At 41.9% G+C, this 17,948-nt stretch overlaps 1 protein-coding gene across 1 annotated transcript in view; it reads right to left on the bottom strand.

The window, feature by feature from the left end:
* Positions 1–15,319, bottom strand: part of LOC112570287 (fibropellin-1-like) — a 44,273-nt gene extending 28,954 nt beyond the window's left edge. The window contains exons 1-5 of the mRNA XM_025248667.1: positions 15,181–15,319; positions 12,653–12,763; positions 11,853–11,963; positions 10,840–10,950; positions 10,584–10,694 (exon numbers count right to left, since the gene is read on the bottom strand). Of these exons, the coding sequence (XP_025104452.1) occupies positions 10,584–10,694; positions 10,840–10,950; positions 11,853–11,963; positions 12,653–12,763; positions 15,181–15,202 (466 nt within the window). The 5' untranslated portion in view covers positions 15,203–15,319. The remainder of the gene's footprint in view (positions 1–10,583; positions 10,695–10,839; positions 10,951–11,852; positions 11,964–12,652; positions 12,764–15,180) is intronic.
* Between the last annotated feature and the right edge of the window lie 2,629 nt (positions 15,320–17,948).

Raw genomic sequence — 17,948 nt, 5'->3', positions numbered from 1 at the left:
AGACTGTAGAACACATCCTACAGGACTGTAGGAATCTCCGTACCCTGAGGAAAGAGACGTGGCCACAGTCGGAGACCCTGCACAACAAGCAATTTGTTTTCTTTTTCTTCCTTTTTTTTTTGTTGTTGTTGTCTGTTTGGCCAAGAGTGTTGATGCACAAAAAATTATTTTTAACTACAAAAGTTTCAATTTTAAATAATCATTATGTTAAAATTAAAATAATACAAGATATGTAAGTTGCAAAGTCTTTCAGTGGATTAGTAGCACAACCTCTACCGACAGGACGCCAGATATGACTCCACTCATGATTTGAGAAATCTGTTTGACCAGAGTTTAAACAAAGAAAGTAATAATAAATGAGATTGAGGTATGTCACAAACTGCGTGCGCTAATTTTTTAATGTTTTTTTTTTTTTTTTTTGAGCTAGAGGAAGACAGGAAAAAGTAACTGCTTCAGAAGGGGAGTTGAAAGACAGCAATTAACTGTCTGAGTGCGCGCCACACAGGATGGCCGCCGGCTTTGTTTTTTTGTTGTGTTTTTTTTTTAATCAATGGTGTTGATAGTTGTTTTTGTTCGAAGAACAAAGGAAAGAGTGTTGAGTGTTTGGATGTTGTTGTGTGAGTTTTTCCTTGACGGCGGGTCGAGAAGTAACATGTCTCCTCGGTGTCATCAGTGTGTCCGGACGTTTTGTTTGCAAACAAGTCTTGAAACCGACTTGGTGTAGTAGTCCTGACCGACTGTGCACATCCCTGACAGATTTGTGTTATTTAACAAGTCGGCTGAACAGAATTGGAAGTTAGCCTTGACTGGACTGGGACATCCTGACCAGATTTGTATTATTTAACAAAGTCCTGAACAGAATTGGAAAGTTAGCCTGACTGGACTGGCACATCCTGACCAGATTTGTATTATTTAACAAGTCCTGAACAGAATTGGAAGTTAGCCTTGACTGGACTGGGCACATCCTGACCAGATTTGTGTTATTTAACAAGTCCTGAACAGAATTGGTGTTGTAGTCCTGACTGGACTGTGCAAATCCTGACCAGATATGTGTCTGTTGAGGTGAGTGTGTATCTTTGTTGATTGTTCGCAGGGCCGCCGAGAGCCAGCCCGGGCCCCGGGACAGACGACCTCTCCGGCCCTGTGACTTGTAATCGTAAATTATTTTCCCAGTATATATGTATGTTTACAATTCAAATCATCAATATTACACTTCATTCAGTAACGAATATAGACTGCAAACATTAGGACAAGTGCACTAGATCTACATCACTACTTGAACATAAAGAATATGATACCCGCTACTACACTTCTCACGACAGGCCCCAGTACCGAAATTGTATTCTGCAGACTTGAAACTCAACTTCTGCATGTGTAATGCTTGGGGTGTTCTTCTGTCCTTAGACCTTTCTTTAAAAAAAAAGAAAAGGAGAAGAAGAAAAAAAAAATCCACTGACAAGGCCGGGCCCTTGACAGCCTGCGGGCCCGGGGTACAACCAGACCCCTGTCCCCCCTCTCGTCAGGCCTGATTGTTCGGTGAGCGTGTGTTTAATGTTTGAAGAATGTTAGTTAAGTTTTGAACTTCCATTTAGCTAAAGACTTTTTTCTCCAGGTTTTTGTGTTTTTTTTTTCTCACTTTTGTTGTTTGATCTTCGCTTATTCATCGTATCCGCCTGGGGCTCACCAACCAGAGCTGAATTAGAAATAACTTCAGGAAGGCATCGGTGTCAGTGAAAACTTTTGTGTTACTTTCAAGTGGACATATTGTGTTACCTAGAAGTGGAAACTTTGTGTTTATATTCAAGTGGAGACTTGGTGTCATTTTCAACTGGAGATTTTTTTTTGGGGGAGGGGAATTGAATGGTCGGATCAGGAACATAAGATGTGTTGTGACAGTGGAATTGTTCGGACTGTGGGTTCGGAAATTTGGAATTTGTTTTTTTGTCATGGACCAGCTGTGGAATGTGCAAACATATCTCACATAAATATAATAGAGAAGTCCGACATATTTTGCCAAACACATCAACTTATCTATTGTAATTTAACAGCATTGATGCTAGAAAGCTCTGACAAATCAACTTTTTAAAAATATGTAACAATTTAACATCTACATGTCAGTCCAAATTTTAAAATGACAAATGACGAGGACGATGTAGTTTAGCTTATAGTTTACTTATTTTATGAAAAAATAATGTATATTTAAAACAACTTTACCACAGACAGTCACAATAATGTATGGTTTACTGTCGTGTACCTTGCTGTATGTAGGTGTTAAATAATTTACTGTATCATTTGACACTTTGACACTAATGACCCAGCGTGTCTCTTCACCACCATTGAAAAATCTGTTTCAATACAATTTGCTATAATTATATCTGATATCTGATATCTGGCATCGACATTCTCTCAAGATACCGTTTTTATTTTTGCGTTTATTCTGAACTATACGTTTGTCTTTTCTTGGAGGTGTTTCTCAAATGTAGTTTTATTCACTCCTTAAAGATTATCCTTTTCTCTTTTTCTCTTCTCTCTCGCACGCGCGCACACAGATGTGGGTCTCGCTCTACAGTCTGACAGAAGCGGGGGGCGAGGGCAAACTGCTCGGCTGGTTTCCTCGACAATGGACGAATAAGCTGCGGTAACCTAGTCAATGATTGCCAACTGGTGTGTGAAGGCGCCATCACTTTCATGCCACTTCCGGCGTGTCATTTTCCCGCGCACCACTTCTCTTTTGCCAGGGAGGCTATTGAGGATGTTTGAGGCTGGGTGGGTGCACGGGAGTGGTACATCGGGGGACTCGGACCCGAGGTGCGGCGTTCGACGAGCTGCTGCAACTTTGACGCCGCACAACAGCCCGACGTCAGGTCTGGTGCACGGGCGCCCCCTCGCGGCACGAGGCTGACCGCCTCATTAGGCGAACCGTGTCGCCGCGCGTCGCACGTGCACTGGCGCGGTCCTCGCGCGCACACTTGTTTGACTTGCGGTCCGCCCGCGGCCCACTGGGCCAAGGTGCAAGGCTCGCAGCTAATCGCCGGCTCTCCCCGACCTAATTGGTAACCGAACCCCTACCCCCCTTCGCTGATTGCTGCGCGCGCGTCTGATAGGTCACGTGGTGTGTCGACTGGTAAATCACCAATTTCTTCACCTTCTCAACTGGCGCTCCGATTGAACGCCGCATATTTACGACCGGGTAGGTCGCCAGGCCCGTCACCACGGTCACGTGACTACCCTCGGGCAATCAAAATTTAGCATTCTAATGTGATGCAAGCCAAGACTGCATCGATATTAGCCAACTCTAAAATGTCTGGATCATCACTTCATCTGATTAGTGTCACTGACATTGGTCATTTAACGTATTTTTTTTTTTATCCAGTTTTTCTGTCATTTTAAATGGAATTTTTTATGTTAGGATAATGCAAAAGTAAATGTATTAGTCACCCCTTAGAATAAGGGTAGACTTCGTGTTCTGGAAGTTACTGCATATGGTCACTGGTTTGTGGCCTGTGGATAGGATTCTGCTTCCCCACCCCACCCCACTCTCCATCCTGCTCATTCTTTTCAGTAAAAATAAAAGTGGCTACCTGATTTATAAGGAGCTATTTAAAGCTACAGATGTAAATGTGGAGGGAAAGCTTTGATTCCGCTTTCCACGGGACGTACTCTAGACATGATGAGCCACTTCGGCCAGTAGGCTACAGAGTCCATGCCAGTAAACTACTTCGCTCATTTATTCATGTTTATCTGTTCACCCTGGCCGTGCCTAGCATTATGCTAGCACATAGCTAGCTTGTTTGTTTGTCTGTTCACCCTGGCCATGCCAAGCATTATGCTAGCACATAGCTAGCTTGGTTACGAGTGCTTGCGTTGCTCAGTACAAACTCAAGCCAAAGGCATGATAGACTAGCTGCTTGACTAGCCACTGTGTTTCCACATGTAATGTTCCATCAGGTAGTGTTTGTAAGCATAAAGCCAGCCATCTGTTCATGTGTTTGATGTGCATCCAGATGGCCGCCTACAAGTGACCTCAGGTCGGTTATTTTGATGAGACTGATATTTTTCAAACTCTGATGTGATCTCACTTGTTTCGAAAATCCTAACAAGTGATCACTTGTCATGATGGTGAGAGTAGAAAAACAGTCTTCATATGAATGCTGACCCGCAGTCCATCCCTTTCCACATTCTAGAATTTTATGCGGTTACAAATCGAAAGGTGAATAATGATTTATTGGGCGTCATCACGGATTTCTTTTAATGTGATCTTGCTCTTTCTTACACACACATGCGTGCACCCCTCCAGTGAGACTTGAAAGAGAGAGAGAACGCTCACTCGCTAGAACACACACACACCCTCTCTCTCTCTCTCATCCACGCACGCACGCACCCACACACACACAGTGGCCTGTCTCTCCGGGGCAAGCGAGGCAGTCAGTTGGAGGTCTCGGTAAACTCAGACCCTCTTTGTCTCCGCATCTCTGAAAAGTTTGTCACTGTCCTGGCCTAGTCTGCTGGACAGCCAGTCCCACGTCGACCATACATTATCTTCATCATCCAGCGGTCCTCTTCGACCCGCCGCCCTGCAGCCGCGGTAGCATCGTGGGTGATCACGTTGTTTGTGAGGAGAGAAAGAATGTGTGTATGTGTGCGTGTGATTGTGTGTGTGTGTGCGTGTGTGTGCTTGCTTGTTTGTTGTTTGTTTGTTTTTTGTTTTTTTGTTTTGTTTTTCCAGGAGAGGAGTCTTTCGATTTGCAATTAATAAAATTCTTTTACCAGCTTCATTACGAAAACGTGCTCACCAGACACCATTGTGGGCAATGCGAATCTGAGGATAATTTAATAGAGAGAAAAAGAGAGAGATAATCTAATCGGTGTGTGTGTGCGCGCGTGCAAAATGTACATTTGGAAGACAGCATAATGATAAAAATGAGAGAGAAGAAGGGGTGAATAGGAAAGCACTTACACACAAATAAACGAAATAAAACACTACACACACGCGCGAGAATAAGTTTGCTGTGGACTCCATGTCTTGCATATCTATTTTATTGGTACAATATCATCATCAATAATAATAAGTATAAAAAATAATAATAAAATTTATATTAATTATTATTATTGAACAACAACAAAATAAAAAGCTTAGACACTAGACAAAGTAAGAATCACCACTCTCACATTTTCATGATAATGGACTGAATTTTTTTTAACCAAGAGCCTAGCATTACTTCAAAAGCTGTTGTTATTTACTGTTTTTATTTCACATCACTAGAAACTGTTGATTCTGGGAGAGCAAGATAGAGTTGTTTGTCTGCGAAATGACCACGTGATACTTCATGTAAACAAACACCGAAAACCAAGGTTAAATATAAAGGAAACAACTGCCACGTGACAGTTTGAATGACTTTTGTACAACGGACAGTGAGATATCGGCCGGCAGCTCTTCCTTGCGATGTAAGTGTAGAAGCAGGACTGAAGTATCGTTGGAAGTCAGAGAAACATTGCAGTGTACTGCTGACGTCAAGCAATGTCTGTAAGACACAATAACAAACACGTTAATGCTTTGTACAAAGCCAGGATCGTGTTTTCACGAGCAAACCTTCGATGTCGCAGTTGAAGATGTGAAATATTTTCACGGGTGAGTCACGTGCTGTGTCCTGGTGACCGTTAGCACGGACACCTCGTGTCGCGTAGTCACTGGGTCAGTGAAACTTATTCTCTCCCTTGTCTTGCTTGTGTCTTGCCGTCCACACAAAGTCCTCGACATTATGGGATAGCAATTGTCATGAACTGTGGAGGACCGGCCATCTTGTCACTTATTTCTTGTTGGTGTTCTTTGTAGGGTACTTTTTCCGTTTTCGATGTCCTCCATTGACTGGGCAGACAACTCTGACCACGCGTACAATGATGTCTGGAGGGGAGAGGATCGGGTAGGTTGTTGTCGTCTGTCACTACGATCTTGTGCACTCCATTGAGTATGACGTGTGTGTTCCTGGCAGTTGGAGGTACCTAGGGGGACAGTAGCAGGGTGTTTGTGGTCCGTCGTGCACTAGTCATCTTCGTTAACAGCAGCCTCGTTGTCGATGACGTCACCGGTTCTGGGGCGTGTGCGTCTCGGTTCAGCGGATTTGTTGATTGTTGTAAACGGCGAACTTGACTTTTTCACGAAGTTTAGACACGTTAGTTGGTAACGGCTGAATAGCCTGGTGGCTAGCGACGAGGTCTGAAGACTGAAAGGTGGTGTGTTCAAATCTGACAGTGACAAATCAAAAGAGTGAGTGAGTGAGTGAGTGAGTGAGTGAGTGAGTGAGTGAGTGAGTGAGTGAGTGATCCTCACACACACAGTATGACACAGCAACATCCGGGTGGCGTGAGGCAGGTGTTGCCGAGACTACAAAGAAACGTATCAATATATATAAATAATTATCTATACACACAGGTGACCGTGCGGGAGAACTCGCCTGATAGCAGTTTTATCAAGGTTAGTAAATAAAGCGTGTCCACGTGTGTGTTTTGAGGACATGAATGTACAAGAGACGTTTACAAAAGTCGGTCAGTGCAGTGAAGCGAGACGATCAACAAGTCGCTTGTATGTCGTCATTATTTTGCTCCAGTTGTTTTACATTTTTACACTTCATTATTACTTGCATTACTTTCCTTGCTTGTATGGATGCAATTGGTTGAGTGAGTGGTGTTGTAACAAAACATTCCACTGATCCGTGACTGGTCTGTCCTCTGCTGTTTATCACGTGACAGTCACGCTCGATGAGTCTGTAGCTGGCATGGCGACGGGAAAAACCTGAGTGGAGAAGCTTGTCTCTGTTACTGTTTTACACAGCATGTTACACGTGATGTACATGCAGCTATAGGTGATAATGTTTATTTGTCACCAAAAATCGTTGTTTACGGATCGCTGTCTGACTAAAAACAACTTTCTGTCTGAGTTCTAACGACATCTCGTGATGTTGCTTCACGTGGTTCAGACCTTACTATCATCCTATTTGTTATATAGATGCTCAGGGAAGCTCAGTCCTGTTGTCTCTCTTAGACACATTTCAAGTTGGCTTAGATGACTTTGACCGTTGTGCTTGTGAATATTACATCATTACGAATAACACGAGAAACAATTAATGTTCAAAACTTGAATTAAATTAGGACTGTTTAACAGTTAATACTGTAATTAAATTGACACTAGCCTCTATTATGGTGCGAATATGAGTGAATATACACATTAGTTGGTGTCTAAATTTAAATGTGAAATAATAATAATAATAATAATAATAATAATAATAATAATAATAATCCAGCAACATCATTGAAAAATCACCTTTCCTTAGCATATGCGAGACATACAGTGCTTGAGAGACACACAGGCGCACAAGCATCTTATTGTGCCTGCGATCGGATGCATCGTTATAAACACACAAACACACAAACATTCAGACACACTGCACAGCAAAATATAAATAAATTAGATGTACACAGCTCTTTATTCACCATCACATGCAGGTTGAAAGCGATTTTAAACAAAGAAATAAACATAACAACAAGCAAAGACGCTAGTGTGACAGACGACAGAGGCAATACAACGTTGGTGGATGTTTCGTTATATTTAATATAGTCAAGCATGCCGATGTATTTTACAAACAAATTAGCAAAATAAATAAACGTAAGAAATATAAAGTACATGGACTGTTTGTTCATCTGTTGGTCGTTTTCACTGAACTGAGTTGATGTCTCGTCATCCATCTTTGTGCTCACAGTGTGGTGTTACTCTCATCTCTCATCTCATCTACTGCACTCCTCTAGCAAGGTCGTCATGTTTCGTCTGTAGGCTGAGGTCACGTTGGTCTCTGATGACGTGTCTGTTGTGTGAGGTCATGACGTCACCTTGTGGACGTAACGGGCCTATCACTCGGTGCTTTTGTTTGTCGCATCACAGCCACTACGTCATCGTACGATGGCGGCTGTTGGAGAGAGTCGCCCTTCTCACGGATGTACCTGGGATCTGTCACCACAGACAGGTAGGAGGGAGGTAGGTCTCTGACGTGGTGATTGACCGACCCTCCATCTGGTCTGCTCTCGTCGTTGTCATTGAGATGTGGCTGCTGAGGAGAGAGATGACTGGACTCGAGTTCAATGACAAAAGTGCTTGTCTGAAAGTGTCTCGTGGCGTAGTGCACATTGTACGGGTGTGGGGACGTGGGGTGGTCAGACACAGAGGTGAGGGTGCCGACTCGGGTGTCCGACTGAAGGTTCCCGCTGATTGAGCGAACGATTGTGTCAGGAGGTCCAAGACGAAGCTGTTGGACTCGTTGTCTTCTTTTGCGTTTCTTGGCAATCGTCAAGGAGCAGACAACTGTTATTATTATGATTGAAACGATCAGGCCGATGACAGGACACATCCATACAATTGATGCAACGTTTGTCGTGTTCGTGTAAGTTATCGCCGTTGGTGTTGGTGTTGGTGTTGGTGTTGGTGTTGCCGTTGTGTTGTTGTCATGAAGTCCTCTTTCCAATTCTGACTTTTGGCGGCTGCAACAGAGTGTTCGGCTCTTAATTATTTAAAGAAACAAACAGCAAAGTGTTGAGCACATCTGTGTTATCGAAGAAATGATTGGACGAACTTATATTCGCCACATTTAAATGTCAAACACATTCCAAAGTTAAATATCGACTAAAATATTAGACAATATGTTGTAACACACGTAGGAACACTAATAATATAAGGCCCAGGAGGTAGGAGTGATACGTGTTCACCGTGTGTAAACAATGTGATGGTCATTTCCTTCAACAGCTGTTTACAAGAGAGATGAGGTCGACATCACAGCTGATGGTGATACAAGTCTCTAATTTTTCTGTTACAGGCTTGAAGGAGTCTTGAACCGATGTCTATGATGCTGGCCACATGGTTACCGAGTTTACAAACTGTATTTGAAGGGCTGACCACTCCCACTGTATATCTTGACTGATGAAGGTTTGACGCTTAGTGTAATGTCTAACTGTAACATCCAAAGCAACTTGTGAGTGGTTTACCGTATCTACTCCAGTCTTAGTTACGGATGCTACAGTTAACTCCTACGTAGCCAGTTGGGCGGGTGCACTTGTAGTATGAAGACCTCGACCAACAGGTTCCTTTGTTTTGACATGGAAATGACGTACAGAAGGCGGCTGATACATATATGTTACATATAGATATATATATACACACACACGGACATGCAGGGTTTCGTGAAGAAAAGTGAGTGTTTTGAACACTCGCTTATGTAATCTGGTGTGAGTGGTTTACCATGCCTACGGTGCAGTCTTACTTACGGATTTCACAGCGACTCCCGCTGTAGCCCGTTCGACAGGAACACCAGTAGCTTGAAGACAACGACAGGCAGTGTCCTCCGTTTTGACATGGAGATGAGGCACAAGGGAGAGCTATAGGACAACACACACACACACAGACACACACAAACACACACACAAACACACACACAAAGATTTCAAAGTGGAAGTTAAAATAAGCTAACAGAAAATGAATAATGTTTTCTAAAGAATGTTTGAAAAACTCACACATGAACTGAACGGACCCTTTATTCTTGTTTTTTCAGTAAAAGTACAACTCTTTTTACTTCCTCAGCAGGAGAGAGAGAGAGAGAGTTTATCTGTCTTAAAAGATCTTTATTTTAGTAAAAAAGTGAACAATGGTGTGGATACTCCTGTCAGTATTTCATCACAATGTATGTCGACTGGCATACTGACTGAAGTTGTTTATATTCTAGAGTTGAACGGCAACAAAGGATATGTTTCATGAAGTGTAGCTGACAAAATATGATAACTGATGTCAGCAGGTCTGTATATGTAGCAGGAGCTCAGGTCAACAACCACGTGACCCTATTGGCAGCAAACTGTGAGTGGTTTACCGTGTCTATGGCACAGTCTTACTTACGGATTTCACAGTGAACCCCGCTGTAGCCCGTTTGACAGGAACACCAGTAGTTTGAAGACCACGACTGGCAGGTTCCTCCGTTTTGACAGGGAGATGAGGCACAGAAGTTAGCTGATGACACACACACACAAACACACACAATAATGATAGCTTCAGACCATGCAGCAGGAAACAGTTTTCAAAGAGGAAGTTAAAATAAGCTAATAGTTAATAATGAATAATAATAGTGAATAATGGTTTCTAAAGAATGTTTGAAAAACTCGCACACAGAGAGAGAGAGAGACAGAGAGAGAGACAGAGAGAGACAGAGACAGAGAGAGACAGAGAGAGAGAGAGACAGAGAGAGAGACAGAGAGAGAGAGAGAGAGAGACAGAGAGAGAGGTAAAAAAGTATGGTGTGAATAATCCTGACAGCATTTCATCACGATGTATGAAGTTGTTTATATTCTAGAGTTAAACGGCAACAAACGATTTATTTCATGAAGTGTAGCTGACAAAATATTGTAAGTGTCACTTTACAAGTCAAGCGCTTTGAATAATCATAACTGATGTCAGCAGGTCTGTATGTTTAGCAGGAGCTCAGGTCAACAACCACGTGGCCGTACTGACAGCAAACTGTGAGTGGTTTACCGTGTCTACGCACAGTCTTACTTACGGATGTCACAGTTAAGCCCCACGTAGCCAGGTAGGCAGGAGCAAAAGTATTTTGAAGACAATGATTGGCAGGTTCCTCCATTTTGACAGGGAGATGAGGCACAGAAGTTAGCTGATGACACACACACACAAACTGAAATATAGATTGAGTATTATGAAGACAACCTTATCCTGTCAAAACAAACCAATGTAACAGCAAAGTGTCACTGGGTACTAAAGCGTCACGTGGACAGTTACAGTGTGGATTGTGTACTAACCATACTGACACCTTGCACCATAGAAGTTGTTGTCGCAGTCACAGAAGTAGTTACTTGCGTACCTTAAACACCGTCCCCCGTTCTGACATGGCGAAGGAAGACACGGGTCCGCTGACACAGGAATAAAACAATTAGTCCATGGGATAAAGTCTGTTAAAACTACAGGTCAGTGGTGTACAGAAGGAATAGAATGTAAAGACCACACTAGCGAGATTCCAGTGACTAGTCTTAGTATCACACGGAGGAGAGGTTTGGCTGTCACGTGACATGGTCACCTTGCTGTTATCTACATCGGTAAACATCATCCTGCTATACCATCAAAAGTTGTTGTGGAAAACTTATTTCTGTCACAATGATGAGGGTTGCAAATATGACCTTTAGAGTAAGGTATTTCAATGCAATGACCATACTTAATTCATCCTTGTGGAAAATGTACACAAACAGATCATTAATAAAATGTCACATGAATGTCACAATCAGTAATCTACTCCAAACAACAAATAATAACAACATTACTCATCTACTCTGCAGGCAGCAAGAAAGGATGAATGCAATGGTTGTAAACTAGTCCACAGGTCAAGTGCATGTAGGTAGCTCAAACATAATTATTCTGTTGTTGTTGATTAACATACCATGCACTTCTCATATTTTAAAAACATCTTTGCTAGGTACAGGTTTGTTACAGCGAGCAATATCATAACTCTGTGGCACCAACCTAACAGACTATTACCAAAGTATAACAAGGCATTTTGCACTGCAGACAGGAGCCTTAGAAAACTAACAGTTTAAAGACTGCATGAAAGGAGGTTGGAATATCCAGATGTACATTCTTAAAAAGAAGACATTTAAAGAATATTCATAATATCAGCCGCTCCTCCTCTACACACAGTGTCCCTTCACTTGCCGTGTGTCCTGGGACGCCATGTTGGCATTGCTGTTACCGGCTCTGTGGCACTCACCTTATGTAATCTGGTGTGAGTGGTTTACCATGCCTACGGTGCAGTCTTACTTACGGATTTCACAGCGATCCCCGCTGTAGCCCGTTCGACAGGAACACCAGTAGCTTGAAGACCACGACAGGCAGCGTCCTCCGTTTTGACATGGAGATGAGACACAGAAGTTAGCTATAGGAACACACACACAAACACACAAACACACACAAAATAATGATAGCTTCAGACCATGCAGCAGGAAACAGTTTTCAAAGAGGTAGTTAATATAAGCTAAGAGAAAATGAATAACGGTTTCTAAAGAATGTTTGTAAAACTCACACATTAACTGAACGGATCCTTTATTCTTGTTTTGAGTCAAAGGACAACTCTCTCTTCTTCCTCAGCAGGAGAGAGAGAGAGAAAGAGAAAGAGAGAGAGAGCAAGAGAGAGAGAGAGAGAGCAAGAGAGAGAGAGAGAAAGAGAGAGCAAGAGAGAGAAAAAAAGAGAGAGAAAGAGAGAGAGAAAGAGAAAGAGTGAGAGTGAGTTTATCTGTATTAAAAGAAAATGGATTTTCATTTTGGTAAAAAAGTATGGTGTGAATACTCCTGTCAGTATTTCATCACAATGTATGTCGACTGGCATACTGACTGAAGTTATGAAGTTGTTTATATTCTAGAGTTGAACAGCAACAAAGGATATGTTTCATGAAGTGTACCTGACAAAATATTACAAGTGTCACTTTAAAAGTAAAGCGCTTTGAATAATCATAACTGATGTCAGCAGGTCTGTATCTGTAGCAGGAGCTAAGGTCAACAACCACGTGGCCGTACGGACAGCAAACTGTGAGTGGTTTACCGTGTCTATGGCACAGTCTTACTTACGGATGTCACAGTTAAGCCCCACGTAGCCAGGTTGACAGGAGCAAAAGTAGTTTGAAGACCATGATTTGCAGGTTCCTCCATTTTGACAGGGAGATGAGGCACAGAGGTTAGCTGATGACACACACAAACTGAAATATAGATTGAGTATTATGAAGACAGCCTTATCTTGTCAAAACAAACCAATGTAACAGCAAAGTGTCACTGGGTACTAAAGTGTCACGTGGAGAGTTACAGTGTTGATTGTGTACTAACCATACTGACACCGTGTGTGACATAAGGCAAGTGTTGTCCTTATTCCCAAAATGTAACAATCAGTAAAAGGTTTAGTTCCGTTTTGGATTAAACATACTTGAGCGGGAGCCTACAAGAAAATGTCTCTTGTGCGTGGTTTAACTTGACAGTTTATTGAATGCCACCACTAATACCCACAAACCAATAACACCACATGGTGTCAGAAGTGAGCAGCAAAGTGCTAGCTGTGTGGTTTCTCCAGAAACTTTCAGGTGGGCAAGTTTTTCCCATTTCGAAATATTGCGCAGTACGTTCCAGTTCGCAATGTGACATTTCTCGCAGCATGTCTTCATAGTGTGCATTTGGATGATTCAAAGTTTTGTGTACTCTACATAAGTTTTGACTTGCGGTGCTTAGTACAAACATTCGTGTACGCCACTTCAAGAACGTTGGTTACTTCGTTTTTTTTGTGGACGCCAGCAACATGACAGAGACACACCAGAGAAAACACTTCACTGCAAACGTTCCGGTTCCCTCAAAGCTGGATTTGTCTTCTAACATTGAAGTAAATTGGAAAAAATTTCTTCGTCAATGGCAGAACTATGAGGTAGCTACGCGCCTTGATAAAGAAGATTCAGCTTATCGTAGTGCAGTTCTATTAGCTTGCATTGGTGAGGACGCACAAGAAATCTACGAAGGATTTTCCTTTGCAGAAGGGGAGAACGACAAAGATATCCATACTGTCATCGACAAGTTCAACGACTTTTGTTTGGGTAGCACACTTGAGGTGTATGAGAGCTACAAGTTTCATAGCCGAAACCAAAACAAGGATGAGTCAGTTGATACTTACGTCACAGCTTTACGCATGTGAAGACAACACTAGCGGGTTACCTGTGTCTAATCTTAGTATCACACTGAGGAGAGGTATGGCTGTCACGTGACATGGTCACCTTGCTGATATAATATATCAGTAAACATCGGTAAACATGGTCCTGCTATACTATCAAAAGTTGTTCGGGAAACTTATTTCTGTCACAATGATGAGGGTTGCAAATATGACCTTTAGAGTAAGGTATTTCAATGCAATGACAATACTTAATTCATCCTTGTGGAAAATGTACACAAACAGATCTGATCATAAGCAAATTGTCACATGAATGTCACAGTCAGTAATCTACTCCAAACAACAAATAAAACACAACACTACTCATCCACTCTGCAGGCAGCAAGCAAGGATGAATGCAATGGTTGTAAACTAGTCCACAGGTCAAGTGCATGTAGGTAGCTCAAACATAATTATTCTGTTGTTGTTGATTAATAAACCATGCACTACTAATATTTTTAAAAACAACTTTGTTAGGTTCAGGTTTGTTACAGCGAGCAATATCATAACTCTGTGGCACCAACCTAACAGACTATTACCAAAGTATAACAAGGCATTGTGCACTGCAGACAGGAGCCTTCACTTGACAAAACTAACAGTTTAAAGACTTCATGAAGAAAGGTTGGAATATCCAGATGTACATTCTTAAAAAGGAAGACATTTTAAGATTATTGAGGAAGAGGACTGATGTCTTGGAGAAAGATTTTCTGATGTAATGTAAACAAAAGTACACTTGGTTTTATTTGTTTGTCTGTGTAGATAAATTTTTAAATGTTTATCTTTCTCTAGTGGCTATTGTGTAAAGCAACTAATTAGCTGCATGACTACCAGCCTTGTAGGTTACTGATGAGTTCTGTTAGCTATCCCATAATTGCCATCATATAGAGAAATGACAATGATGTCACATGTAGCATATATATATACAATGATGTCACATGTAGTATATATACAATGATGTCACATGTAGCTGTGGCAGCTCAGTCCTGTGGTTTGTTAGAAAGCCACTCTCTGACCTGCTAGTCCTCTCTTTAATGTTTTTGTTAATCTAAACTCCTGGTCCCTGGGTCATTCATCTAATAATAGATAATGTCATGTGTAACAAGCTGTATCCTAATACCAAACACATGATACACACAGACCGTTGTGATATTTGATACATCGAGTACTCCACGAACAAAGTCAGCAACATTATCTCTATTTTCTATTTTTATGTGAAAAGTAGCTCACATACAATAAATGGCATTACTTTTTAACAGCCGCCTTCAAGCTCTGTCTCTCATCTAGGCTAGGTTACCTGGGGTCAACATTTCACTGAACACTTGGTCACGTGAGCTTTACAACGATGTTTGTAGCACAACACCTGTGTGAATGATGACAAAGGGTGACGTACAAACCTCGGGTCTGAAAAACTCACCTGAGCTGTTGAAAGACGACATCGACGTTGTCAAGCTCGAATCTCTCAACTTCACTGAGAAGTCAGTAGTGATGTACACAACAGGTGTTAGAATATTTTACCTGGCGGCGACGACACGGAACACAGATCCGGCCTCGGGCTTCTTACACATCACCGGCTATGATGTAGAAACATCCGGGTGTCCGTGAGTCAGGTTTGACCGTAAACTTTAATATTAATATTCATAATATCAGCCGCCACTCCCCTACACACAGTGTCCCTTCACTTGCCGTGTGTTCTGGGCCACCATGTTGGCATTGCTGTCACCGGCTCTGTGGCGAGCTGGAAGACAAGGACAGAGTCCATTGTGTAGCTCGCTGCCAAGCTCCACGGCTCGCTACACACGGGTGGTTGCCAGGGTTCCCACTTCTCAGCGCAATCACGTGTTGTGAAGCTCGAATCTCACCTGTGAAGCTGAGCGAAGTCAGTAGTGACGTACACAACATACGATAGAAACATTTACCTGGCGACAAAGACACGGAACACAAAGCCTGTCAACACACACCTCTCTCCTCACACACACAGTATGACACAGCAACATCCGGGTGGCGTGAGTCAGGTGTTGCCGAGACTACAAAGAAAAAAATCAATATATATAAATAATTATCTATGCACACAGGTGACCGTGCGGGAGAACTCGCCTGATAGCAGTTTGATCAAGGTTAGTAAATAAAGCGTGTCCACGTGTGTGTTTTGAGGACATGAATGTACACGAGACATTTACAAAAGTCGGTCAGTGCAGTGAAGCGAGACGATCAACAAGTCGCTTGTATGTCGTCATTATTTTGCTCCAGTTGTTTTCTTAGATCAGTTAACCATGAGACTGAATATTATATCTATACTGATAACACAAAAATAATGTTTTGTTTATGGAGGTTCGAGACTTAAGCCAGATTTTGATGAACATTTATTATGACTCAATTTTAACTAGCCTTCAATGTGATGCAAATGTGAGTGAATATACATATTAATTCATTTTTAGTAATGTAAATAGAAAATGTATGTGAGAAATGCTCGCACAACTTGTATTCAAATATCCCCCTGCCTACAAATGTATATTTAAGATAAAATGTAGTACAATTCTATGACCTTTACAGAAGTTTTTTTATTACCTCTAGGGCTTCATAAATAAGACAATGAACATTCATTGCTTTTGGTATTTGAAGTATTAAATCAGAATATAAAAAAGGAAGAGCTGCACTTCGTAATTTCTAGGTATATAAAGGGATATAAAGTTTACAAAATAATAATTTTATCTCTTAAAATAAGTTCAAACTGCTGATGAATTTCAGCAGTATTTTATTTAAAATGAACACAAAGAAATGAAGAGACTATTGTTACAATTTTATTAATTTGTTAATCTTAACATCAATCAATCCTCCTTTAGTAAGTCATTACAATCCTAGGTGTCATGTGTCTAAGAAAACAATTTTTAAGACAGGAAATAACTGTAGTAGGTAAGCAGTTTTGTTACATCAAAAATTTCCTTCGGAGTGACACAAAGAACTTGTCCATGTTTTGGCCACCAAATGGTATCTTCACGTCTTGGCTCTAGCATGAACTATAAACTTTCTGTAAAAAGTTCAAACTAGTCCGCCATCAAAATGTTTCTCAGCGTCACCATGACGAGCTTAACGCTTTTAACAATCCGAGAATAAGATTACAAGAAGCAGACAACCCAAATATTCACGTGACGGAGTGTCCATTGGAGCGACCTGTAAGTTGTATTTCTGCTGTAGAGTAGTCTGTGATCACGTGATTCTGTTCTGTGACGTCATAGCGTCATCCCCTGTTGACGTAACGTGCGCGTCACATGGTGCTGGCGTTGGTAGTGTCTCCGCGGCTGCCTCGTCGTACGATGGCGGCCACTCAGGAGCATCGTCCTTGTCACTGACGCTCTTCAGGTCAGCTACCACAGTCGGGTAGGGGGGAGGTAAGTCTATGACCTCATCATACCCGGAACGAACCGACCGTCCATTGGGCCTCCCGTGCCCGTGAGAGGAAGGTAGAGGCACACTGTGAGGCAGAGAAATGATCTCGATGACACAAGTGTTCGTGTGATGACGGCTTCTTCTGAGAGAATCGTCAGAAAACAATCGCCCTGACCCTGCCTTGGCCCTGCACAAGCAGCAGACGATAAGGACGACGAAGAGGATGAGAAGAACGATGACAGGAGTCAGGGCTACAGTCCATGAAATGGCGGCATGTTGGCATCAGTCGTCGTCCTCGGTCTTAGTGCCATGTATTGCAGGCTCATGTCCGGCAACCCGTCATCTGCAACACAGTAATCTAATCTTGAATATTTCAGTAACATAGCAACGTGATGACAACACTGTCATCCGCCTACAGATAAATCCTGATGTATATTGTTTGCACGCACCCCAGTTTATCAACACGACAGGTGTTAAAAAACAAGCGCAATATATCTTACACAGAAGATGAACAATTACAAACAGTAATTATTTAAAGGACCATAGTAAACTAATGGCAGGAGTACTAATCTGTCACCATGTCTTCGACATCAGATGTAAAGAATAATAAAAATGACTGCTGAGTCCTGAAAATGAGGTTACCTTGACCGCTGCTAATGTTGTACCTAGTATTCTATCATAATGTTGGCGGGTTTGACTGCTTCCAAACTTCCAGATTGCGTTTGACGGTTTGACTTCCTCAAATATAAGTGTATTTGAGAGTTTGATGGGCTCAGTGTAATTTGACAGCTTTAGTTA

Source organism: Pomacea canaliculata, linkage group LG8 (genome assembly GCF_003073045.1).
Source record: "Pomacea canaliculata isolate SZHN2017 linkage group LG8, ASM307304v1, whole genome shotgun sequence".
Lineage (NCBI taxonomy): Eukaryota > Metazoa > Mollusca > Gastropoda > Architaenioglossa > Ampullariidae > Pomacea > Pomacea canaliculata.
This window is presented reverse-complemented; position numbering and strand designations above follow the sequence as displayed.